The 27,904-nt window shown below is 33.6% G+C and overlaps 1 protein-coding gene across 1 annotated transcript; it reads left to right on the plus strand.

Annotated features, from left to right (window-relative positions):
• The first annotated feature begins 778 nt into the window (after window positions 1-778).
• Window positions 779-27,897, plus strand: LOC100242789 (uncharacterized). The gene is made up of 39 exons (XM_019216671.2): window positions 779-1,037; window positions 2,195-2,271; window positions 2,621-2,720; window positions 3,011-3,118; window positions 3,728-3,844; window positions 4,225-4,375; window positions 5,752-5,999; window positions 6,140-6,328; window positions 7,453-7,529; window positions 7,610-7,727; window positions 8,802-8,885; window positions 10,603-10,695; window positions 10,998-11,099; window positions 12,624-12,692; window positions 13,562-13,657; window positions 13,733-13,840; window positions 15,522-15,635; window positions 15,848-15,931; window positions 16,454-16,582; window positions 16,941-17,139; window positions 17,244-17,387; window positions 17,602-17,645; window positions 19,466-19,549; window positions 19,666-19,734; window positions 19,831-19,907; window positions 21,037-21,106; window positions 21,920-22,069; window positions 22,631-22,696; window positions 22,852-22,996; window positions 23,149-23,213; window positions 23,294-23,359; window positions 24,446-24,539; window positions 25,001-25,037; window positions 25,167-25,224; window positions 25,339-25,449; window positions 26,217-26,284; window positions 26,872-26,938; window positions 27,014-27,082; window positions 27,465-27,897. The coding sequence occupies exons 1-39, from the start codon at window positions 993-995 to the stop codon at window positions 27,549-27,551; spliced, it is 3,879 nt and encodes a 1,292-aa protein (XP_019072216.1). The 5' UTR covers window positions 779-992; the 3' UTR covers window positions 27,552-27,897.
• The last annotated feature ends 7 nt before the right edge of the window (window positions 27,898-27,904 follow it).

Below are 27,904 nucleotides of genomic sequence, written 5' to 3' on the forward strand. Positions count from 1 at the left end.
TTCACACCATTATTCATTGTTTTTATATATAACTTTGAACTTGGATGATAGATTTTTTAATTTTAGCATTATTTTTTTACTTAACAAATTATTTAGTATTTATCGACTTTTTTCATAAATTTATGGGGTAAAGTGTTACATTTTAACAAATTTGAATGACAAAATATGGAGTTTTGAATGTGAGGGACAAATGGTAAAATACGATCGACGTAAATAATTTTAAAATTCATTATTCAAATCTCAAATTAAACATTGATATATGTTTAAATTATTTAATCAAGAAAAAAGCAATCAATTTATTTTAAAAATATATAAAAATACTTTATAATATTAAATCTAAATTTTATTTTTATCTTTTTAATATTATTTTATTTAGAATCCAATCCCATCCAACACAATCCAAATCTACTATATGACAGAAAAACTTTTTTCATTTACAATCTGAAAAGTCATTTTCATAGACAATAACAACATTAATTTCCTAATTAAGACTAGCGATAGATATTAGAGACACATGAATCATGATAGAGGAATTCAAAGCTAATACTTTTTCATAAGTTTAGCCAAACCCACAGTTCTCCTAACATCCTTTAAAGGAAAAGACAATATCCGTACACGCAATTTTTCTAGAACTATTGTTTTACCAATTTGCCCTTTTAATTAAATTTCCATTCTAGAGCATTCATAGTGTGAAATTGTGAATGAATAGTGAATGAGTCAGAATCGCTGACGAGCGACGAACTATATCTTGGACTGATCCGACAGGGTAACCGAAAGCAGGGGCAGTAACGTAAATACGAATGAAGATCAAATATTTGATTTTGATTGCCATCGAGAACGGTGAAGCGGAAGACTTTAGAGTTGTCCAGGACTGGCCAAGTATAAATTCGGTTTCTTTACTCCCTCGCTCTACTCTCTACAACGGCTACGCTCTCTCGCTCTGGCTCTCGGTCTCGCTCTCCGGTTCTGCATCGTGAGAGTCTGAGTTGAAAATGGCGATTCGTTTAGGGTTTCGCGTGCGGATTTCGCTGTTCCAGGCAAGGATTTGTTTCTTCTCTAGTTCGATCTCAAGTTTAACTACGTTGAGAAGTGAATTTGCGGTGAATCTTGGTGCTGGTTTTTGTGAGTTTATTTGAGGAATAGGAGGCATTGCAAGTGTCGAAGTTACAGTCGATCTCTCGTCTAATTTTATTGAGGAAGTGAATTTGCGATGAATCTTGGTGATACGATCTTGTTTTTTTAGTTTGTCAGAATTCAGGAAGGATACTTAGCAACTTTCTTTCTGTTTTTTTTTTTATTTAAAAAAACTTAGTTTGTTTCTTTGAAAGTTTTGGAGGATTTTCGGATGATTTTGGTTTTGAATTTCAACAGGAGAGAAGATGAAAAAGAAAGAAAAAGACAGTTGAATCGGTTTTAGCAAAATTCTTCCTTGAAAATTGAAGTTACGATTCTTAAGTATTTATTTTTTTGAAGTTATGATTCTTGGTAGGTGTTCAGGTTCTTGTGTTTTTAATTTTTCAATCTTGGTCGTAGTTTTTTTTTTCTTTTTTTTTTCTGAGTTATTCAGGTGTAGGGAATCAGAAGCTTTGCGGGGAACTTTTTTTTTTTCCCCTTTCTTTTTTAATTTGTTTCTTGAAGTTAGGAGCATTGGTAGTTGATTTTGGTTTTGAATTTCAGTAGCGTCAGAGAAGAAGAAAGAAGAGAGTTGAATTTATCTTTCTTGTATTTGCTTTATTTTCGAAGTGACAAATATTGGTCGATGAGCGGAGAGAAAATCAAAGAAAGAGGATTGACCGGAGTCTTTCTTGCATTTTCTTTATTTTTTGAAGTTATGGTTCTTGGTTTCTTAATTATTGAAGTTTCATTATCACTTTTCTTCTTTAAATCTAGATGCATGGAAAGGAAAAGGAAAGAAAGAAAAGAATTACTTTAGCAAATGGGGAGATAAAATAAAAGGAAAGAAAAGCAAAAAAGGTGGAATGTATTATTTTTAATTCTCCAGAATAAAAAATTACAAAAAATGATTTTCGATTTTATTTTCCTCAGATTTATGAGTGGCTGCAGAGAGTCATAGATTACATTATCTTGGTTGAATTTTGGTATAATCTATCATTTGAAATCAGAAAGAAGGGTATTCTTCTAATTTGGAAAGAGGATGCATCGCTTTCTACTGAATTTGCATTTTTCTGTGCAGGTATTGTTTCTTGTATTTATAATAAGTGCAGAGAGGTCTGACACCCGATTTCTTTTGACATCCAATGCCTCAGCTGGGTAAGGCTCTTTCTTACTTGGAATTGGAAGTTACATGAAACATTTTCCTTTTCTAAAAATGAAATATTCTTTGTTTGAACTTATCAGAATTAGGTTTATAGAGACACCTTATGCTCTCCCATGCCCTTAATTGTATTATTTTTGACAAATTTAAAACAAATTGCTTTGTTGTCATCTATCTCAATGATTCAATATGATTGGAAAGAGGTATCCCCTTTCCCCGTCTTCTTGACTCATGTTGTTGCATAATGATTTTTATCACATATTTGCTATATATGATCAAGAAGTTGAACCTTTTCAATTGTTTTTACATAATTGAGGAATGAATCTAATTCTTCCTGTTGTTTAGGGAAAGACATTCTGAAGAATATTGTGCAATGTATGATATTTGTGGGAAGCGTAGTGATGGAAAAGTATTGAACTGTCCTTATGGTTCCCCATCTGTGAAGGTATGAGGTGCAAGGATTTATGCTGTTCACACAGTAATGTTATTATTGTTGGCTAGTTATTTTCTTTTTCTTATTTTTTTATATTCGATTCAGTTGTTTAGTCATCAAACATTGTGTCTGCTTCTTAGATTGGTCCTTGTTTTCGTAATCAGGATGGATGAAAAACCTGTCTTACTTCTGGATTTTGTTGGTTTAAATTTATATTGTTTTGTTAAATGCAGTTAAAAAAATTTGCTAACTTTGAAATTATATGATGATTGGACTATTCTTTTCCTTCTCATGTTTCCCAGCCAGATGATCTGCTTTCATCAAAGATCCAAAGTATGTGTCCAACCATCAGTGGTAATGTTTGTTGTACAGAAGCTCAATTTGACACATTACGGACACAAGTCCAACAAGTAAGATTTTATTTCTTTATTTTATGTTGCTTGTCAAGCTTTTCCAGTTATTTTTATTTCTTTGATATCAATGACTGAATCCTGATTTTCTCTTTGCAGTATTTTGCTTTGATATCAAATGACATATCATTGCTTACTAATTGGGAAACTCGTAGTGATTTGTCCTTTATAGCAATGTTAGACTAAGGAAGTGCCATTGGTTTACTACTTTGATAGTCCACTGTGAAAATTTTGTGAAAAATTGACACTGAAAAAAAATAAAAATAAAATTAAAGAGTATTGAACTTTATAGTTTTTTTTTTTTAAAAATGATTATGGTTGTCATGATATAATCTTTATTTTCTGGTCATCCAATAGACCATCATTTGGTAAATTGTCTGTAAAAAAAGGCATATTTTAATTTGCCTTTCTTTTAGTTTTGTCTAAGGGAGTGTTTGGGAAAATAAATAACTTGAGTTGATTTAAGCACTTTTTATTTCATGCCAGTCCATTATTTTCAATTTTTGTTGATTTTATGAACATAAGTTAGTGATACTCCTACATTTTGTTTATATTTTTATTGTGACGTTCAATTGCAGCAACATTCTTAATTTATAATTTATTTTGCAGGCAATTCCTTTTCTTGTAGGCTGTCCAGCATGCCTGAGGAATTTTTTGAATTTGTTCTGTGAGCTTACCTGCTCTCCCAATCAGAGTTTATTTATCAATGTGACTTCTGTTTCCAAGGTAGGAATTCCTCCTAATCAAACTCTGATGTCTTTGAAAGATGCCCTACAAAACCTTGGTTTTCCATGTTTCCAGGAGGGCCCTTTTAGTTCTCATCCCTTTCTCTCCATATGTTCATTGTGCAATCTTTTTATTCATCGACATTTTATGACGAAGATATCTGTCTAAAACTTATTTTTATTCCATTTCAAATTTGAGTGATTACTTTTAAATTAGTTCATAGTCTCTTGAACAGCTGAATGATGAACATATCTGTCTGAAACTTATTTTTGTCTATTTCAAGCTTGAGAGATGACTTTTAAATTAGTTCATACTCTCCTGAACTGCTGAATCATTCAGCAGTTTTAACGAGGGAACTTATTTTCTTTTTCTTTTCTCAGGTTAATAACAATTTGACTGTGGATGGGATTGAATTTATTATAACTGATGCTTTTGGTGAAGGGTTGTATAACTCTTGTAAGGATGTAAAGTTTGGTACAATGAATACTCGAGCAATTGACTTTATTGGTGCTGGAGCTAAAACTTTTAAAGGTAATCAGTTCTTTTGAAATTGCATCCTAAGTTTGCTATCTCTCTCTCTCTCCTACACACACACACACGCATGTATGCATTGGCTTTGCAATGAAGTAAGGAATATGATTTAAAATGCATGTGGGGGAAAATAGTGTTTAAAAGAAAGGGAAACTAACTTCACCATCTTTAATAATTATACTCATTGGAAGTGGATCCTAAACTAGTACTGGATACTTTCTCTCAACTTCCACCTGATGGTATTTGTCAACAGCAATATTCTTATCTTAAAACTGCCATTCTTTCTAACAATCAAATATGAAAGTTTTCAGAATATATATAGGTTCAAGTTTAAAGTTTAAATAGTTCTGTAAATTTCCTCTTTTGCCAACTTAATCACACTTCTACTGTTTTTATGTTTTTATCCAATATGATGAATTCTTTGTTGAAAGGGTGCCCAATTGAAATAGGATCAAGGTTTGGTTGGATTAGAGATCATTAATACATAGGATATGCAAAGAAAGATGAAAGATCTTCCAATAGAAATTACTAGAAAAAATTTATTCTTAAATTTGGGGAATATGGATAGTAAAATCTGGGACAAGATTCATGAGAGAAGATGGTCGTTCCAAGATTTTAATAAATTCAGCCAGGATTTTGGACAAAAAAAATCAAGAAATTTGGGTAATTCAGCTAAATAATTTTACAACTTGAAAACCTTGTACCTGTCAGCAAAGGAAAATTTTGGATATGGACAAAATATATACACGACTAATTATTGTTAGATGGAACAAAAGGGCACGTGTATAGTGAAATTGTAAAGAGGTTGCTGAATCTTTGTTTTAGATGGAACATAAAGGTACAAGTATAATTAAATTCAAGACAGTTTAAGAAATCTATGGAAACTAATTCCAAAATTTGGATTTTATGGTCTTAAAGAAAATTGACAGGATGTATTGGTCATTGATAGAGAAATGCAGGCTCTAGGTTTTGTTCAAGGTTCTTGGTTTGGTTGTGATGGTCTTGAATCCTTTGTATCTTAATTATCTTTTTGTCTTATGTGGTACTTTCCAAAATTCCTTTTTCCACCCTCAAAATAAATATGATATCGACCATATAATATTTAAGCATTTCTATCTCTCCGGTCTGTTGAATAGTTTTTCTCTCTTGAACTTTCATTTCTACAGTTTAGAATAACTCCTGATGGTGTGAAATTCCTTCTGTTCATATTTAAGTATTATTAAAGCTTTGAACAAAAGTAGTCATTTTAGCGATAGATTTATGTGCATTTGGCTTTTATTTGTGAGGATTATGACTAGTAAATCTCTTTACTCTTTGTGGTATTAAATGCATTCTGCACAATTGGGACTTGTTTATGATTTTTATGCTTCTGGCAGAATGGTTTGCTTTTATTGGTACACGTGCAGCCCCCAGTGTGCCAGGTTCACCATATGCCATTAATTTCCAACCAAGTATTGCTGAGTCATCTGGGATGAAACCTATGAATGTATCCACATATTCATGTGGTGACAATTCACTGGGATGTTCTTGTGGTGATTGCCCTTCAGCTTCTGTCTGCTCTGGTTATGCTCCTCCTTCCCTACACAAAGAGGGTTCATGTTCAGTGAGAATTGGGTCCCTTAAGGTGGTGCATTGATTTACTTATTTATTTGCATAGAATGGGGATTTTTTTAGATATATCAATGTGCATTTTAAGTCTGCATCATCTGACTTCAGGTTTGTCTATGGCTTAGCTGATTTGGTCCCTCTATTTGATGACTGCAGGCCAAATGCATTGAATTTTCTTTGGCAATCCTATATATCATACTGGTTACTATCTTTTTTGGATGGGGTTTGTTTCATCGAACTAGAGAAAGGAACCCAGCTCCTAGAATGAAACCAATGCTAAATGTCATGGATGGTAGTGAGCTCCATTCCATGAACAGGCCAAAGGATGAGAATCTCTCTTCACAGGTGCTTCCAAATTTTCTATCTATTACCAATGAGTATTCTTTTCATAGTCTTTGTTTACTGCAGTAAACTACTCTGATTATTCAAGTCTTTTTTGAGGTGTGTCAAGTTGCATTGTTTTGAGTGTAGCCTTTGTAGATATTTCCTCAAAAGTGTGGACTCAGTTTTTGGAAGACTAGTGTTACAATTACTCTTAGTTGGTGGAGATTTATTATGTATGTTAATTGTGTTAGAGTCATAATTTATGAGGACAATGGAAAGGTATAGAAGATAAAAGAGGGAAGGCATGGTGATTTATGGTTTCCATATCATCTCCTCTTCTTTTCTTTTCTTCTCATCTTCCTTTTTATGGTCATAATATTTCAGCATGTGGCCATTGATGAGAAATGAACCATGTGCTAGTGAAGAGGCAATTCCTTGTCTGGTTTTCTACCTCCAGTACCATCTTCCTATAGTTGTAGAAAATTGTGTTAGACTGTTCATGTATTATTGAACTTGCCAGTGATGCACCTACAATTTTTCCTTTTTTTTTTTTTTGAAGTGTAGTCAAGAATTGCTGCTTTCCTACGGATTCTAAGTACATAAGCAAAAAAATACAGATCTGTCAAGATGGTTCATTTGCACAAGCAGCATTTTTTGTCATTATACATAAGAGATTGTGATCTGTAGAACTATTCTAATTCCCATATAAACTTTGGCATTAATAGGTATTCTGGTGACATAAGTGCAACATGTATTATGGATCTTCTGATTGTTAGAACAACCACAGGTGGCCTAGAATATTCTGTGGTGCTACTAAAAGTATTGTTAGTGTGTTTGTCTGTTGCTAGAATATGATCTACAAACATGTTTTATGCTTTGAGTTTTCTCCAAATTTTTTGTTTATATGCTTTCAAGTAACTTGTTTGTGTTACTTATTAGGAAAAATAAACAAGTTTGTAGTTCAGTTTCTGGGAAAAAGAGAACACGTCCTTAGTTCACATTGATATCCCTTGTATTAGGGCTTTGCTTGCTGGAACTTGATTTCTTCATTTGAGGGTTTTTTTTCCTACCTTTTTGAAGAGTAACTGTACGTTCTTTGATGTAATATGAACTCATTACAAGTTCCTTTTTTTATTCATTATCAGATGCTTGAGGATGTTCCCCAAATTAGAAATGGGGTTCAACTTTCAATTGTGCAAGGATACATGTCAAACTTTTACAGGTCTTGCCTATCCTATTAATGCTTGTATTAATTTAGGCAGAATGATTTTTTGACTTTATGGTTCTAATGTTTGTGTTCAGGAGATATGGAACATGGGTCGCTAGACATCCCACCATCATGTTGTGTTCGTCATTGGCTATAGTTCTTGTACTTTGTTTAGGTCTAATTCGTTTTAAGGTGGAGACACGACCTGAGAAGGTATGATTTGGAACCTGTGTAGCTATCCAGGGTAAATTAAATAATCTGTTTCACAGGGTCAACTGCCTGGGTTTGGGGAATCATTATTATCAAATATGCTTCCACAAGTTTGATTGTCCCTTTAAGATAGCAACATAGGAGACTTTTGTTAATGATATCCTTTGATATTTGTCCACACAACATGGGTTTTGACATATTGACTCTAGTTTGGGAACTTACAAATGTGTTTTCCATTTAGCCCATTGATCAGCATGTGTATAAATCTGGCTCCTTGCATTTAGATTTTTGGGGATGGTTATCCCCAAAATCCTGTATCCTTTTTAAAGTGCATCACTTTTGTCTCTACCTGATTATAACTTCAAGAAAGAAAAGGACAGTTTTTGAATGCTCATTGTTCTTTTTTCTTGGCACACTTAGTATACTCCCTGTGTACTCTGGTGTGCTTAGCTGCAGCTCTTTTTGTATTATCTCTTCTTATATATATTATTTATTGGGTGCTTATAAAAAAAGTTTTTGCATGATATAAAACATGATTAATTAATTTAATGGGTCAAGCAGGGCTTTGATGCTACATTGCGTGATAACAGTTGTAAAAAAATATGCAAATATCAGTTTTTTTTTTCTGATACATAGAAATTCATTATAAGACTCAATCTGTCCGACCTAGCACTCATCACAAAATAATGAGCAGAGCTAAGACTCCTTGGTGGGAATTTCTACTGAATGTGCCTGTTTTGATAAAAGAATTGTGGAAAATTTTAAGAACAACTGAATTTTGATTTAAACTATTGGAAATATTTGCGAGATGCTAATGACATTAAGATGGCAGCACTCAAAATAATGTTGAAGTATTCATGCTTTAGGCACTCTTTAGGAAGGTTGGAGTGCGAGCAAGGGGTGGATTTATTTTCTTGAAACCCATTAGCAGATTGTACATCGAGTTGTTGATAATTCTTTGACAAGGCTTCTATGATGTTTATTCTTATCCACTGTTAATCAATATAGTGTTAGTTTGTTACTGTGGTCTTGGTCTGTCCAAATGCCAGCCAACCTTTAATACATGTGCTGTTTCAGCTATGGGTGGGTCCTGGGAGTAAAGCTGCAGAAGAGAAACAATTTTTTGATAGCCACCTAGCTCCTTTTTACAGAATTGAACAGGTTCCATACTATACCACTTATTTATTGTGATTTTAACTGTCATCTTATTCAGTTTCTTGTTATGATTTTACTTGCCACTGTTTCATGTTTCTGTTTGAGAAACGATTACAATGATTACTCTTCATGTCTGCTTTTTATTAGTATTATGCGCTGTTGAATGATACTATTTTTCATGCTTGAGTGCTGCAAATCAAATATCTTTTGTTTGTTTCTGATACCATGTTGAGTTTAAAGAATCTTGGAAGGAATAAAGAGGATGAATTTTTTCCTTGATTTCAATCTGTGCAAAAAACCTCATATTTATGCAATTATTCCTAGCACAAAAAATTAGGAACCTTTCTTACCTAATTAGATTAGATTCCCTTGATTACAGGATTGCCCAATCCTCTCCTTCATTATTGAATTTTACAGCCATAACCTCCCTAATTTAGCCAATTTGCCAGCCTACGTACAGATTGCATTCTTCCACAGCATCCTCCAGAAGGAATTTTGCTTTGTATGACTGACTTCCCCACCTCAAATAGTAGAGCTTAATTTTTGTTAGTATATTCGATTTATGTAAGCAGTTATCAACTTTTTCACTATAATTTTCTGTGCCTAGACCAGTACAAAGGGTTTTGAAGTCTGCTGCTGATTAGTCCCCATCATTCTTCTACTGTTCTTTGCAAATATGTAGTATAGGGAGATGGCATTTATTAGACAGAAATGCATTAAAGACCAAGAAAAAAGTTGTTTTGGACTGGTTCAACATTATCGAGTTCAAAATTTTAGTTTAGTAGACATGAATATGGTAGATTAATTTGTTCAATATGAGTAAAAATGTTCTTTAACCTCAAATTAAGTACAGTAAAATATTATTATAGATAAGAGAAAAATATGGCTCCTATTAAAACTGTGGGCAACAATGCAGATCACAATCTGCTCATTATCTAAATTCAACCTGATTAAATTGGAATTCAGCATTGAACATATAAATTTTGTTTCAAATGATGTTCTATGATAATCGTATCAAACATAGGATTTGGCTGGTTTGATTTGACTATGAAACTAGATCCGACTGGTCCTAGATTTAACCAAATCTGCAGGTAGTGGTGCTCATATTTTCGGACTTTTCTCACTTTGCTATCTAGGATTTGTATGGAATACAGGTTTCAATCTTATCTTTGGTGCTTACCTTTTCAGTTTTTACCCCATTTCTTTTTTCTTTCCTTTGTTTTCTTTTACTTATCTTAGTATGTATTTTTGTGAATAGTATCAACTCCAGTAAAAATGGGCCCCCCCTTCTTTTCATATATTAATATAAGATGTATTCAGGTACTTAGGAAAGGACCCTTCATATGTATTTAGATAAGGATAATTTGAATATTTAAGAACTATAGGTGCGTCCTAAGTTAGAAATAAAACCCTAAACATCAACATTTTGTTCTCTGATCTGTGTCAAATCTGGATTTTGAGCTTGAGGCTGAGTTCTATATTGGATTAATACCATCTGTCTGATTTTGTTTCAAAATTTTTTGTGAGGATATATAATCAGATGTGAATTTGGATCTTACTGACTCTACGAGTTTAATGTCTTTTAAGATCACTAAACGAACAGCTTTTCCTCTATCCCTCTTATTTCCCATTGTTATCTGCTTCCAATGTTCTTTTTATTGTCTCGAATAGGCCACCCTGTTGTGACTTTTCAAGGAAGTAATGACACCTATATTTTTTCCAGCTCGTATTAGCGACAATTCCAGATGCAAATGGCATATCACCAAGTATTGTGACAGAGAACAATATCAAGTTACTTTTTGAAATACAAAAGAAGGTAATTTTAATGCTTTGTGTTATTTCTTGGTCATATTGTCTTATATCATTCCCAAAACCATTGTCTAACATAATTTCAACAAATAAACAATTAGCTGTTGCTTAATGGAATATAGCGAGCTTCTAAGTTGACTTAAGGTTAGAGGTTGAAATTTCAAGCACACTAATGGACAATAAGGTTTAATTAGGTTTCAAGAAAATTTGTAATATGACATTCTCACAAGAAAGACAACACCCCTAATAAAGAAAGAACAAGTGTGGTTATGTTTACTCATTTTTTTTCTAAGTGCATTGTTTTGACAGGTTGATGGTCTTCGTGCAAATTTTTCTGGTTCTATGATATCTCTGACTGACATTTGCATGAAGCCACTTGGCCAGGATTGTGCCACTCAAAGTGTTCTACAGGTATCATTGTTGCATGTTTATTAACTGTAGTTAAATGTGGTCTTGAAACAGGTGATGCATATGCAAGATTTCCATGAAGTTAGATATGGTTCAATTCATCCTTTTGAATTCTTTAAGAAGTGCATACCAAAATGGAAGACATGACTTACTCTTCTTCTTCAAAATCTGATCTTAAAAGCTTTTGGCCATTTTTCTCCATCCACAAAGAATTTTAATTGATCAATGCTCCATCAAGTTTACCTTGCCTCCAGAGAAAGAATAGGAATACGTACTTCTGATAAGCACTGTGAAGTTTTTTTGCAAGGAATAGTTGTATAAATTCCAAGTGATAGCTGACTAAATGAAATGAGAAACACTAATTGCAATGTTTGACTACCCCTTTGTAATGTCCAGGCTAAATGCATGCACCGACTTTCTTTTCCTTTTCTATCTTTTTTCTTGTTTTTTTCCCTTCTTGCTTCTTTCCCGCTGGATCACTTAATATCAACACCCTGTTAAAATAAAGCTAAGATACATTCAAATGAATTATGTGGCACATATAACCGTCTCCTGCTATAAAGATTTACAATTCCATTTCATTATACAAAAACAAGTGGTGGATGGCCCTCTTATGTCCTGAATCCTGATATTGGTATCTTTCTGTTCCTGCTGATTGCATGGTATATTAATATGAATAGATTAGTGACTTACTTGATTGGCCTTCTATTTGTTGATATTCCCCCTGAATGTTGAATTCCATATTGCACCAAATGAGAAAGTATCTATGAAATTTATGACTGTTACTAAGATTGAAATATACACTTTGAGGGTTTTTTGGCTGAAGTTTTTATTCATATGAGCAATTCTGACTAGTTTAGTCCTTTCTACCTTTGAGAACAAAAGAGTCACATTGAGTTTATTCACTTCAATTTATGAGGTGAAGGCCAGATAGAATGTGGGCAGTATCAGAAAGAATGGATCTAAAATCTCATTATTTAATTGGAAGCATGGCCTTTTAGACTACAATATCAGAGCAAGATTCATGTTCCAGAACCAATAGTACTGTAAAATGTTCTCTGTAATAAGTTCTAATCTTTCTCCTATTTTCTATAGACTGTAATGTCCATAATACTCTATTACCTGCTGCTTTCTTTGGTGGTGATTTTTTTACTCAGTTTTTAAGCTCAATCATTTCATGATTTTTGGTTGAATATTGTCATATTAAAGTGTACAAATGGCATAGTCACACTATAAAGTTTTAAGTTCTATTTTTGGTGTACTTGCTCTGTAAAAAGGATACTCCTATAGCTTTTTTGGTCATGTTCACGTGTTGAGATTTATGTGTGCTGGACGCGTATTGAAATGACATGACCCTTGATTGTGTCCTTACTACTGTGCATCTTTATATTTTATATATCTTTATATTTATACAACCTATGTATGTAGAAGCATTTTTGTCATATAATTACAGCCAGAGCATCTTGACATCTATCTAATATCAAGTGATCACACCCTTTTTGTTTTTTTTTTTTTTTTTGGTGATAGTATTTCAAAATGGATTCCAGAAATTATGATGATTATGGAGGAGTTCAACATGTTGAATATTGCTTTCAGGTATATATTTATGATCTTCATTTTCATGTGGTTGTAAGCTCAAAAGCTAGCTGTTCTGCTAGGGTCTTTCATTTCCAAGATAAACTACTTGAGACAGCTTATATGGAAATTTTGTGATCAGTGGAGAATCTGATATATGGTATTCTGTTTGGGTAGAGAAATAGATCCTACAAGTATTTTAATAGATTTATATCTGAATGAGAACCACTAGGTATGTTATATTGCTCAGGCCAATTCAATCACTACTTTGAACAATCTCCACTCCCAGAGAAAAGAAACATTAAGTGTTATCAAAGGTAGTCTTTGTTCTTGAAGGTACCTACAAGCATGATCGGATTGGATACTAATGAGTTGAATAGTGCTATGTGAAGGTGTTCTTAAATGTTAACCACACTCCATCTGTTGATCCATGGACATTATGCTATGTGAACCTTTATCTCGTTTTGGACTGAGATAGTTTGCCTTTTTTTTTCTTCCCTGGATCGGTTTTGGATACTTATAATACTATTGACACGTCTAGGATGTAACTATCTGAGTATTTTCTTAAGTGGATTTAGCCTTATTGTATAGGCCTCCTTGTATAGTGGAGGTGGTCAATCATTTTTTTGATCAGGTTTTTGTAATTGCAGGGAGGACTCATCCTTCCCATGTTGTTTTGAACTATAATTAGTACATCTTTGTTTCTGATCAAAAAACCATCTCAGTATTCTCTCCTTTTGTTTTTCTCCATTATTGACCTTTAGATGTGGAGAAAGAAGTTTCTAACCTTTTAACTTCCAGCTTTGCATCTGTATTTTGTAACATAATTTTTTAGTGATATTTGCAAAATAAATGCCTATTCAAAATCAGTTACTCTGTGCTTCTTTCAGCATTATACATCTGCAGATACATGTATGAGTGCATTTAAAGCACCACTAGATCCTAGCACTGCACTAGGGGGTTTCTCTGGGAATAATTATTCTGAGGTAATCTTTTAAACTCTTGTAAGTTGAAAATATATTGGTAGTTATAAAAACCCTGTATTCATGATCGGATGGCAGGCTTCTGCATTTATAGTAACGTATCCTGTGAATAATGCAATTGACAAAGAAGGCAATGAAACCGGGAAAGCAGTGGCTTGGGAAAAGGCCTTCATTCAGATAGTGAAGGTTTGGACTTTGGACTCATGTTTCTTTAATTTTTCAGTTACTTTTTGGTCCAACCTTACATGATACCAGCTTCCAAGAGTGTTCCCAAGATTTTCTGTTGTTGCTTGTTTCTCCCTTTGCTTTGAATGATCTCTCATCTTTTTGGTGTACTCCTTTTCCTTTTCTTGATAGAGCTTTCATTTCTTATGAAACATATATTTTTAATGTTTTGCTTTTTTCCTTTTATAATTCTGCCTAGGGAGGTAATTTTGTTAGTAATGGTAATTACTAGGATGTCTTATATTTCTCTTCTTCAAGTTCAGATTAGTAAGTTGTTTTATTTAAGATTGATTGACAGAAGACAACATAATTTCAAGGAAATAAATCAATTATCCCATGCTCCTATGTAGCCTACTCTATTGGTCACATACAAATAGCTTTTCATGTATAAATTCAATATAATTCTCAGACAGAGCCTTGATTTCTTTTCCAGGCCTATGATATGCATTTAATTGGACTTCCCATAAAATTTAAATGCTTCCATTGCATTTTACATTTCATTTGGATGCACAAATCTATCATTGTGGAGGTCACCAGACAAAGGGTGGATGCCAACAATAAAAAGAGAAAAACGATAGTAAAAGATGGAATTTGCGACATTTGCAATCTTCAGTATTTACTTCAATTGTAGGGGGAATGAATATAATTATCAATTCTAGATGATGAATCTGATTAGTCTCATTAACTGCTATTTAGAACACAATTGGCCCATTCATCTTGCATTGAATTTCCAAGTTCACCCTAGATGTTTTATGCTTTAAGGTTTTGGATAGATTGTTCAGTTGAGTCATACTCATAAGTTATGGTTATGCTATGTCTTTAAATCCTAATTGTACAAACACAGTTTCCATTTATGGTTTTTATTGAGTTTAGAGTGGTAAATATGATACAGAGAAACAGAAAAAAAGGGATATCTGATTATCATAATGTAATTTTGAGAATTGGTTATCAGCAGCAGAGATTGTGATAAATTCCATAAGACAATGGAGAACAATGTTTTTTGCTTGTTTATAATTAGGGTTAATTTCACTTACCTCTTTACAGGTTTTGACTAACTACACTTGTCCCTCATTGGTTTGAAATTTCATCAAATATTTCTCATATTCATTTATTTTTTATTTTCACTCACCTACCCTCTCACTCAAGATAAGGGAGGTATTTGATAAAATTTCGAACCAATGGGAGCTAGGTGTATTTAGCCAAAAACTTAGGGAAGTTAATGAAATTAACCCTTATGATTATTCTAGCATTTTTAGAGACTATGAATTTGGGTTTAGGAAAATGCCTAGAACTATTAAAAGTTGTGCATGTCAAAGGTACCAGTCACCAAGTTGTACACTTTTCATATGTTAATGTTATTAAATTTTGGATTGTAATAGGAACATTTTATGAACAAAGGCATTGTAGTCCAAGGTTAAATAGGTGGTATGGCCCTAGATAGCATGGATGACAACAGGGAATTTTCCTTAGATGGGTGTGGGGAGTTGAAATTTGCCACAGGAATTGTATATCATCCATTATTATCATTGGCTTGATCATTGTAGTCTTAGAGCTTATTTTCTTCTTGATCTCTATTTTCACACCCTACAATTCCTCATGTCAGTGCAGCTAGTACTAGAATTTGAGTCAGTTTTTTTGACAGGATGATCTATTGCCAATGATGCAATCTAAAAATCTAACGCTTTCCTTTTCATCCGAAAGCTCAATTGAGGAGGAATTAAAAAGAGAAAGTACTGCAGATGCCATAACTATATCGGTGGGCCTCTCTCTCTCTCTCTCTCTTTCTTTTCATTTATTTGCTGAGGAATGATGTTCGCATCTTTTCTTATATAAAGTTTACCACTTGTGTTATTTCTATTCTTGTGGGTGATTACATCTTTTAGAGTGTGTATTGTGTGAATAAGCTCCAACCCATTTTTTATTAATGTGATTCATCTAATAAGAATTTCTTCTAATTTCTTGTCCCAGATAAGCTATCTCGTTATGTTTGCTTACATATCTTTGACTTTGGGTGATACACCTCGTCTATCTTCTTTTTACATTTCATCCAAGGTATGATCTGATTTGTGGTTTCAATTCCTTGTAACTTAATCCTCAATCTACTGGATTATAGACCTTAAATTGTTCTTTGTGGAATTTTGACTTATGAGATGTTATTCCTATTATATCAAAATTTTAGCTTTTTTTTTTTTTTAACCTTCAAAAATTATTTTTTTGCACTATGGTCTGTAGTTGTATTAGTTATGGTTTATAGATGTGCTTAGCATGTTTACAATTTAATTTTTTTCCCACTTATTAAAAGGTGGGGCTTTTAGTTTTTCTTTAAGAAATATGCAGACCATAGTTGCAGCATCAGCTTTGAAAAGGCATTTTGAAATTGGAAGGAATATTTAGTTTTTTGTTTGCTTGAGGGAGTGAAGCTCCAATTAGTTCATGTTGAATGGTTAAATAATCTCCTTGACTTACTTGGCCTCCTTTTAATCTTTAGAGCATTATATTGTAAATTCAGCTTGGTTTCTCATGTTGAGAACTTACTTTGTTTGCCTTTATGTTGCCCAAATTGTTTGGATGCAGATATTCCTTGGTCTTGCAGGAGTTATGCTTGTCATGCTCTCTGTTCTTGGATCAGTTGGATTCTTCAGTGCCATCGGAGTGAAATCTACACTAATCATTATGGAGGTCATTCCTTTTCTTGTTCTGGCCGTAAGTTCCATCCTTCTATTCTTGTTGATATTATGTGATGTTTGTGCTAATGTTATGTCTCAGTTTAGGTTTCCAGAGTGAGAAGACATCATTGAACCCTGTTTTGAACCGTATGTAGTAGGTACTACTATCAGAACAGGGTTTCAGTCTATTTGGTTTACAAGTATTCTAAAAATGTTTGCTTTGGTTTTTAGATGATTCCATTATGTGATCTATTTCTGAAAATACCAGCACAATATCTATCCAGTTCATTCTGAGCTTTGAAATCTTGGTTGTTCACCATAGTCAGTTGTGGTTGGTTCTGTCACCAATTTCAGTTGCAGCTTAGAATTTATTCAACTTCTATGTGACATCTCAGGTTGGTGTTGATAACATGTGTATACTGGTACATGCTGTTAAACGGCAACCATTGGAGTTGCCTTTGGAAGGACGAATAAGTAATGCACTTGTGGAAGTTGGACCATCCATAACACTTGCTAGTCTTGCTGAGGTTTTAGCATTTGCTGTTGGAACTTTTATTCCTATGCCAGCATGCCGTGTGTTCTCTATGTTTGCTGGTTAGAATTTTCCTCCATAGTAGTTGAATTACTATAACATATAATTTATTTATTATTATTATTATGATTTATTTGATGATAGCTACCTGCATTTTCTTTTGCAGCATTGGCCGTTCTTTTGGACTTCCTTCTGCAAGTTACTGCATTTGTTGCATTAATCGTTTTTGATTTTTTGAGAGCTGAGGATAGAAGAATTGATTGTTTTCCCTGTATAAAAATTTCTTCATCATATGCTGATTCAGATAAAGGTATTTGTAAGAGTTTTCCTATTCACCTTCATTTGATGTACCGACCTGAAGAACTGTGTTACTTTTCCCCCATAAATTCTTGCTAGGATTGACCTGCATCACTTGCTACTATCAATTTTTTCTGCAATGATTTTTCATTTCATTTTTCTTTCTTTTTCTGTTTCTTTTAACTTGGTTGAGAACTTTGATTGAACAATATCTTCTGAAAGTGTAGGTATTGGTCAGAGAAAACCTGGACTGCTGGCACGATATATGAAGGTAAATGGATTTTTTGTATAGAATTTTTGTGGTAGTACATATCCTTGTGGCTGTGGAACCAATGGTCCCAAGTACATTTTCAGTACCTTACTTTTTGTTTAGATTGGCTTGGATAGTACTATGATTGAAGGACAGTTATATAAGCACATTATATTGTAGACATGTATAATCTGCGATTCTACATGATGAGGTTGATGCAAGAATTTCATGTGTGTGCGCAGCTGGTTGAGTATGTCAGTGAGTGTGTTCACTAATTATTCTATCCTACCAAGCCTAAGTTAATTTCTATGCATGCCAATTTGATAACCTGCAAGCATTGCATCTTTCATTGTAAAGCAATATATTTTTGTATCATAAAGTTAATAAGGAAGACTTCCACAGTAGGAATACTACTTCCAAATATGCTTAGAGGAGTACATAACCCTTATATGCCTAACTTAAGAGGCTTAAGCATGAAGGCTGTAGTCTAATAACAATGTTTTGAAACCTGGACTGGTCTTGGCAGTTCAACTAGTTTTCTTTCTGGTCGAGGTTCTTCCAAAAACAGTTTTGTTTTAACTGAACCTCTCAATTTTGTGATGTTCAGACCTGGCAATTGAACCTGTAAACCAGTGGAACTGGTCACTGGTTCAGGCAAACCTCCTGGTTTTGTGCCACTTTAGAAAGTTGGTGAAGAAACATCTTTGGGGCTTCTTGCTTTCCATCAATGGGTAAAGGGAGGATTATGGTTGTCTTTTGTGATGCAGACCTCTAAGTTCCTCTTATGGAGGTTTTCTTCATCTATTATTTGCAGTTATGAAGCCTATCCATTGATAAATCAAATCAATCATCAGTGAGGGACAATGTCATTGGGGTTTTTCCCTTTTTAAATCAAAGCCTTCAGTAGATCAGTTAGGGACAATGTAATGTGGTTTTATTTTATTTATTATTTATTATTTTTTTAGAGTAAAGCCTCAGAAGATGAGAACTGAAAGATATGTGAGAATCGAACTTCTCATCTTCTTCTTTCTTCTATGTCCGTTTTTGTCCACAAATCTATGATGTGATATCATGATTATCATCTGGGCGTATTTATGCAGCCATGGTATTAGATTTCTCTTTTCATATTGAATTGATTATTAAATGATTTATTATGATATTGGAATGTGCATCATCGGTTAAAAGATGGGGATGATGAATCCATGGAGCATTGACTGTTCCCTTTTATGGTGTTATAGATGTTCCAGTTTAGAAATTAGGTTAATAATATTGTGAATCAATATTAATAATGTAGTACTGTAATATTTGAATGTCAAGACTGATAGTCACCATAATAGAATGAAAGTTACACATACAGCACACATTATGCTGCCTACTGCCACTTGTTGGAATGAGGCTTCATTGAATTGTATGTATATATACATGAAGCCATATGGCTTGATGTGCTGCTACCCTAATTTTAAATCTTCTCCTGAGCTTGAACAATCTTCTCTACTGACATTTAAAACTAATGACTTACATGCTGATCATGCTCATGCATGACTTTAGTTACTATGGCAAATCAAGCATTTTCTGAGATATTTTGGCTTTTTTGTACATTCACTGGCTAAGTGCTTCTCTTGATATTGTAGACATGCATGTCTTTTAAATTTGAGCTATTTGTGGGTAAACATATTCTTTTTAACATTTTCCAAAGTTATATTTGTTAAGTGTTCATCTTCCCAACATCTTTTTGGTACATTCATGCATATGTTATTTATGTGTCACTGTTCTCTTAACAATCTTTCTTTTTCTTTCTTGCCTTAATTTCTTAATCACTTGGATTTGTTTTCCTATTTTAGGAGGTCCATGCACCTATTCTCAGTCTTTGGGGAGTCAAATTAGTTGTCATTTCCGTCTTTGTGGCTTTTGCATTGGCTAGCATTGTGAGTTGCTCTAGCCTTGTTATCTTACCTCTCTGTTTGTGCTGATCGCGTTTTATCTTCCTCTTTGGTGCCTCTTTGATTTTATAGGTTAATTTCTCATTGTTTGGACCCCACAGGCATTATGTACAAGAATCGAACCTGGTTTGGAACAGAAGATTGTTCTTCCTCGGGACTCATATCTTCAGGTTTAATTTTGTGATACCTTTTGGTTTCAGGACTTGTGCATATCATTGAATATTTTTGTTATTCAGCATTTAAATGGAAATCTTAATCTCTTTCAGGGGTATTTCAATAATGTTTCAGAGTATCTCAGAATTGGACCACCTCTATATTTTGTTGTGAAGAACTATAATTATAGGTATAAAAAATTTACAGGGTTATTTATTTTCCTTTTTCTGCTGTTGGAGACTGTTGAATTATCTCTCTTTTATTCAGAATTAAACTCCTACCAATTTCTGTTTGTATCTGTGTTTATGTAGATCTGTTTTCTTACTGCAAAGAGGTAAATAATGGCCACCTGCCTAAGGCATTGCTAGAATTGTAACCATAACCCATATGAGTTGATATAATTTTGATTATCAGAACTTTGGCTGCCTGTTTATGTACTTTGGTAGAATTGGTATTACTTGTTTAGGAATTTTGGAGGTCAAAATATTTCATTTTAAAGAATATGGTTAACATCTAATAACATATGGAGAGCCTTTAATACATGGTTGTTATTGGCTTTTTAGGAATTTTGGATAAGGTATCTTATAAAAATATTAACATATGCTAGATAAGAGAAAACTTATCATTGGCAAATGGCCACATTTTGTACAATCAAATTATGCTGTATACAGTGCTATATATCAAATCTTAGTTAATACAATCAAATTAGTAAAAAAAAAAAAAAGCGAATGCCTGAATCTCTGATTTGAAATGCAACACACTTTTTGTACACCAGTTTCAATATTCTGATAATGCAAATGGATAAAGTTTCATATACCTGGGTAGTATTTTTACCTCCTGACATATAATGACAATCTATGCTCTAGCATTTAATATCTGTTCCACTTTTGCCATTTTTGTTAGCCTAACTTAGCTATTCTTTGGTTAAATCTTATCTGTATGTTAAGGAAATCATAGTATATGATATATGATATATGATATAAATGATCTATTTTATGTGGAAGAGATGACATAAATGATCTGTTTTAATTTTCCACACTTGGCTAGTTTATGTGGAAGACATGACAGAAAATGCCTTTCGTCCTGAAGGAAGGATCACCCACATTTCCTCTTGTGTGTATATGTATATATATATATATATATATATATATATATATATATATATATATATATATATATATATATATATATATCCAAATCTCAAATTGTCAATTTTGAAGGAAAGATCTTGCCTTTGAACTTTTTACTGTGAACTCAGTGTATAAAATTATTGTTGGACTTTCATGGTTCTTTGTGCTGACATCACTGTTCCTCCACAGCTCAGAGTCAAGACATACAAATCAGTTGTGCTCCATCAGCCAATGTAATTCAGACTCTCTTTTAAACGAGGTAAATGATTTCCCTTGGATATGAGGCAATCTTTTGTTTATGTATTTGAATCCTTTTTATCTATAGAAACATGCCTTCTTCTCCATCACCTTGTATCTTATTCATGCTTTAAATCATCACTCTACACTCATATAAGCCTCCTTATCAATAAAGTTGTTGGTCATGGCTATATACAAAAATATGTTTTGATTGAGTTTGATATTAAATTTTAAAAACAGATTCTTGTTTAATTCCATTGGTTGGTGAACTTAGTGGTGAATACCACATTGTGTAGTTCCTCTCCAGTGATCTTATTAATCAAATGGTTTAATGTAAATGATGTAGTTTAGTTTCTTAAGAGATTAGGATCTTCTCTAGAATTCAGGACCAAATTATTTTTGTTAAGACCATGTGGTGAATCAATATCCAATTTCATGCATTGCGGTAACTGTGATTTTTATAATTTTATTATAGTTCTTCTGGGAAGTAGTTAATTGAAGGAAAATAAGATATGCAAATCATATTTACAAAATTTGTTGCTGGTAAAGCACATGGTTTCACTAGTTCTTTTGGATCTAGTTCATTGAAATTTTTTACTTATATTGTACACTGTTTATTTCATGTCAGTATTATGTAGGGTAAGTCATAAGAACATTAGGGTTGTCAGTTTTTTCTCAATGTTTCATGAGCGGCCTCAACTTTGATATGGTGTATAGTTGCTTCTGTGGTGAATGGTTATCTCTGTGATCCTGATACTTTTTTGCTTTCTCTTCACCCTTAGTTGTCCACATAGTTGAATTCTCCTTGATCTGAATGTTTTATTATCTTCTTCAGATTGCAAGAGCATCCTTAATACCAGAATCAAGCTACATAGCTAAGCCAGCTGCTTCTTGGCTTGATGATTTTCTTGTATGGATATCACCAGAAGCTTTTGGTTGCTGTCGGAAGTTCACAAATGGGAGTTACTGTCCCCCTAATGATCAGGTCAATCAATTTCTCATCTTCAGTATCTATTGATTTTGACATGGAACTCTTCACCTGCTGTTTTAACATTTTGAAACAGTCCCAATTGTTAACGATATGTCAAATATTATGTTTCCTTGGTTTGATTTACTTATGAGACATATGATTGCTCCAGGTCATTAATCATGGTTGTTGATGAAGTTCTTGATGTTAGCCTTGTACCAATTATGGTTCAGGACAGAATCAAGATGAGATCCTGAAAACTTTGAATTAAAATTTCTCTAACTCTTGTGTAAAAATGTGTTTGAATTGTTTGAAATTTCAAAAGGTACGGAATTATTGAGGCTTGAGATCTGGAGTAGTTGTAAATTTTTTTGAAATTTTAGTGTCCGATGCTGGGATGTTTAATTTGAAACAAAGCTGATCCTATCTTTTGCATATAATATCATGCAACCATTCATGGCAGTCAAATGAAGGATATAATAGTTATCATGTCTTATCAGTCAATTTTCTTAACTTTTAAATTTGGTCTTTCATCAATCTCATGCTACAAACTTACTGAAGAAAATAATTTTTTCCCAGCCTCCTTGCTGTGCTTCTGAAGATGGTTCTTGTTATCTGAATGGATTATGCAAGGATTGCACCACGGTAATCATCATTCTTGAACTTTGAAGAAATTCTTTGAGTGAATTTTCTGTTTGGTTTCTTTTATAGGGTGAATGTATCATTGTTATGTTAGTTATGAAATCATTTCTCAACTGGACATAAGGAGGTTTTAAACTAATTTTTTTGGCATTTTTAAGTGTTTTCGTCACTCAGATCTGTATAATGATCGTCCATCTACGGCTCAATTTAGAGAGAAACTTCCATGGTTCCTTGCTGCTCTACCTTCTGCTGATTGTTCTAAAGGTGGACATGGGGCTTACACCAGCAGTGTGGAATTGAAAGGTTTGTAAGACTACATAGTTTTTCTTCCATAATAACTCCTAGTATGCTTCTTCAGGTAAGTCTTTTATGTTTCTGTGGCATGTAATGATGTAGTTGATCAATCATAGGTTGGGCTTATATTTAATTTGCCACTGATATTATCCTGTCATCAGGCTTTGAGAGTGGAATTATTCAAGCATCAAGTTTTCGTACATATCACACCCCCCTCAACAAGCAAGTACGATAGTGTTATTTGTTGAGTTCCTCATCTTATTATATAGAGAACCCTATTTTTTATTCTTCTATAAATTGTTTCAGATTGACTATGTTAATTCAATGAGGGCTGCACGAGAGTTCACGTCAAGGGTTTCTGATTCTTTGAAGGTGAAATTCCGATTCTGCAAGGGCAGAATTTCATTATTTATAGAGTTAGCTTCCATGTTATCCTGATTATTCATTGAAAGCTGGTGTGAAATTTTAGAAAAGAAAAAAGAAGAGAATCTTTTTTTCTTGTGTTCAAATGGTTCAATGAAGGATGAAGAAACTATGAAATTAACAGTATAGTTGTATTCCAGCTGTAGTGATACATTTTACCAATAAGGTGGCCTGTCAATGGTGCAGGAACCACTGTGCTGTTGATTTCATGGTTTACTCATCCACTACTAAATGCAATCTGTTACCCTAAATATATCTGTTTAGATCTTTGCATCAAGGATTTAAATAATATTTACCAATTCTAAGGCATGTCACTTGGGAGAGCTTAGTTCAATTAAGTTCCTGGCTGAACTAATAGTCCATCATACACATAGAAAAGATTGCTTGCCTGTTTTGGACGACAAAACTCACCATATAGAGACTCTCATTTTGACAATTCCTTTTGTATGGTTCTTACTGACCACATTCTCATGTTCCATGATATGAAATGAAAAACATAGGAAGTGAGTTTTTGATACTTCTCACATTACACTAATCGACTTTAAAATTATGTCTCCTGGAAAATCAGTGTGGTTGCTACTAAATGATGTCACCAAATTTCAAATTGATCCTTGTATGAGACCTTCCTCAGCATTGTTTTTAATGGAAGAGTATATTTCTTGGTTCTTACCATTATAAATAGTAGATATCTCTTTGAACTTCTTTTACCATATGGTTTTGCTTCTGCCACTTTTCTTTGAACATAATTTAAATCAAAAGCTTCTGTATCAGACTCTGCAAGAGTCTTTTTCTTGTCTCCTTAATGGATGGGAAATGGATCGTGTTTTAAGAATATGTTTCTCTTCCTAAAAACACTGTCTTCTATTATTGGCACAAGGACAGTAATGATTATGAAACTTCTGTAGGACTATGATAAATAAGAATATCTTGAGCTTCTCATGTAACCCTTCTATGACATCAAGCAAAATGTATGGCTGCAGGAGTGTTTACCCGTTATATTAAGTTTGACACACTGACATTTCTTTCCTGGTGCAGATTCAGATCTTTCCTTATTCAGTGTTTTATATGTTTTTTGAGCAATACCTTGACATATGGAGGACAGCATTGATCAACCTTGCTATTGCTATTGGTTAGTAATTTTGAGAACTCTAATCATCATATGTGTGTTGGTTTCTGACTCAATATCTTGAGTCCTAGTTTTTTTTTACTAAGCTCCTGGTGCACTCCATTTTCCATGATTAGCATTTAAATTCTCTCCTACTGAGTTGTCTTTTGATGGGCTCTTTTTCGTTTTTTTTTTTTTTTACTTATTTGCTATATGTATTATTGCCTTATAACCTTGCTTTCAGTTAAATCTTTTCACAAATGCTATATACTTCTTACTATAAAGCGGTAAGGAGCAGTGATGAATCTCTGAATTTAAAAACTAGCAAGTACCTAATTTGAAATCACATATAGCTAATTGCTGGCTTTTTAGCTGCTGTCAACTTTGTCAGCAGTCCACGACTCATATTTATTGTAGTTGTGTATAGCTTATTGTTGCATCCATTTCTTAAAAGCATTAATTGGATCTTTTTGATAATTTCACAGGTGCGGTATTTATTGTCTGCTTAGTTATCACGTGCAGGTTGGTGTACTTTTTTTAGCCCTTTGTTTAAACAATAGTCCCATGTACTGCTTTTTTGCTTCCTGAGACAATAAAAGTTGTGGAAAGGAAACGGTTGATATTGTTTAAACCTTTGGTTCTTAAATGCAGTTTATGGAGCTCAGCAATCATTTTACTAGTATTGGCAATGATCGTTGTGGATCTTATGGTACTTTTTCTTCCCTGACAATTATCATATGCAGTGATGCAGTGTATACTTATCTTTTAATCAATCCAGTGCATATCTATTTGATTTTGCCACTCACAATATGAAACTATGCAGGGAGTAATGGCAATTTTGAATATCCAACTGAATGCACTCTCTGTTGTGAACCTTGTAATGGCAGTGGGCATTGCTGTTGAGTTTTGTGTGCATATAACACATGCTTTCTCGGTCAGTATCAAACCATTTTTCCCATTTTACCTCAGTGACCTGTCTTCATCTTATATTTGAGGAGCTCTCCATCTTCATCATTACATTGAGTATAAATAAAGCAAAACACACTTGATTGCTACACATTCGATTTTTTATTTTAGTGAAGATGCATAAGGTCCATTCCTTCCATATACATCGCAGTAGTATCAAGATCCCTCATCCAATGGTTTTAATTAACAGATAAAACAGTCCAAATTGGGATGGTAGGATGATTCTTCTAACTTGGCCACTTCAACAGATGGGTCTGGGAGCCCTCAAATAATTGGATCAAGGGTAGGAAAAATATCAAATAAATAATAACAATATTAATAATTATAATACATCCATATTATTATTGGAAGAGTGCATAGCCTGCAAAAAGGTAGGCACCTATTATATAATGGTGTCACAATGTCTCATCTAATAGTTAGGCTAAAAAATTCAGCATAGTGAATTCAGCCATTTCATATCAATAGAAATCTTAAATATCTTTACCAAGTGTTTGGAAAGAAGAATGCAAATAAGTATCATTAGATTTTTCTATAAATCAGAAAATATACAAAAATAAATAAAAATTCAGGGCCTTTTTTAAGAGGGAATGGATTATATGATTTGTGAGGTGATAAGTGTTGGGATTCATACGATTCTTGTAATTTTTCTTTTTCCATATTAATGATACATTTTCATTAATCCCATGCATATGACAAGTCTTTAGCGAGTGTGTTCTTATGCCATTTCTTGTACAGGTAAGCAGTGGAGATAGAAACCAGCGCATGAAGGAGGCTTTGGGTACAATGGGTGCTTCTGTCTTCAGGTTCTGTCTCCTCTCTTGCAAGCCTTGCACCACTTTTGATTAGTTATTTAGTGATGAATGCCTACTATCAACTATAATAACAAAGTAACTACTCTGGGGGCTGCACAAAATCCACTTCGACTCAGCTTCACGTACAAGTAACATAGACCATGATGTTCTTTCTTAGATCATACCCATGTTCTTTTTGCCTTCTTGCAAACAGCTTCCAAAGGCATCCTATTTCAAAATTCTCCCTTTTTGTCCAAGACTCTTTTCATAAAGCATTTGTATCTGTCTGTGTAAATCATTTAATGATCTATTTAGATGATAGAAAACAGTGATTTGATGCAGTAAATCAACCATGGGTGATGATTTCTGATATCATGGCCATGTAATTTTCCTGTGGTATGGAAAGTGGACTCCTCTCTGTAGGAAACTTTCTTTTCCCACCCCCCAAAACACATCAATTTCTTCTGTTCAGACAAAATATTATGCACCCCTTCACCCATACAGGCTGAACCCTTCCATCATAAAATCTCATCAAGTCCAATGTAGGTCACCTATTATTTACTCTGCAAAATTGATTTGTATATGACATACTTTTGCAGTGGGATTACACTCACAAAGCTAGTTGGAGTTATCGTTCTTTGCTTCTCCAGGACTGAAGTTTTTGTGGTATCTATCTTACTCTCAATTATCAACTACATACTCTGCAATTCTCCAGTACTCTAAATCCTGTATATTTTGCAGGTGTATTACTTCCAAATGTACCTGGCCCTGGTCCTTCTTGGCTTTTTGCATGGGCTTGTATTTTTACCTGTGAGTTACATATTCTTGTTGCAGTCATTTGTTATACGATTGTCTTTCACCAGAGGTAGTTCAAAGTCATGAATAATCTACTTGACCCAATTGATATCACTGTATTTTAGAACAAGCTTTGAATCCTGCAAACCAGACATTTTTTTAAATGCAGTTTTCTAACTTCAAAAAAACATTTAGCAAAGAAAATGCAATAGGTTGAGAATTTTTACTTTGTACATAAGAATAGGTCAAGAACTGTTTTTCATGTTTGGAGTTTTAAACAAAATTTTACTCTTGAAAGCTGTTCTTTAAAAGTTGATTTTTAAGAACTGTTTTCGGAAACGTTGTTAACTCGAATGGTAAAGTCACATTAATAAATCATTACAAATATGTTTCTCAGGTTGTATTGAGCATGTGTGGTCCGCCTTCAAGATGTGTGTTAATAGACAAGCGAGAAGATCAGCCATCTCCATCATCACCGCTATAAGTAGCTGTTATGGAGCACCAAAAGAGCTCTTTTTGTAGGGTTAGAATCCTGTTGTTTTAATATTTTGCTATTGAATGTATAATCAGTGTAAGGACCTATTGAACTAGCTTTGTCATGTGTAAATTATAAATATGATATTCCGAAAAGAAAAAGGAAAAATATATTGTCATATGGTGAACCTTCACCAGATGGTAGAGAGAAGGTAGTAAGGCCTTTCTCTGAGGCCCAAGGCCTAGCCCAGCCTAGAGCAGGCCAGGCCCAAGCCTACTACCGCTGGGAAAGGTTCAGTCCAATTCCCATCTACCGTTGACATTCCCTTTTTAATCCATTGCCAGTCCATCTCCCATCTCAAG

The sequence above is a fragment of the Vitis vinifera genome, chromosome 18 (assembly GCF_030704535.1).
Source record: "Vitis vinifera cultivar Pinot Noir 40024 chromosome 18, ASM3070453v1".
NCBI classification, from domain to species: Eukaryota; Viridiplantae; Streptophyta; class Magnoliopsida; order Vitales; family Vitaceae; genus Vitis; species Vitis vinifera.

Excerpts from the sequence above, each read along its gene's own strand:
- LOC100242789 (XM_019216671.2), top strand. The coding sequence starts at position 993 with ATGGCGATTCGTTTAGGGTTTCGCGTGCGGATTTCGCTGTTCCAG. Across the intron at positions 2,272-2,620 it reads ACATCCAATGCCTCAGCTGG|GGAAAGACATTCTGAAGAAT; the intron begins GTAAGGCTCTTT and ends CCTGTTGTTTAG. Across the intron at positions 23,360-24,445 it reads GGGTTTCTGATTCTTTGAAG|ATTCAGATCTTTCCTTATTC; the intron begins GTGAAATTCCGA and ends TTCCTGGTGCAG.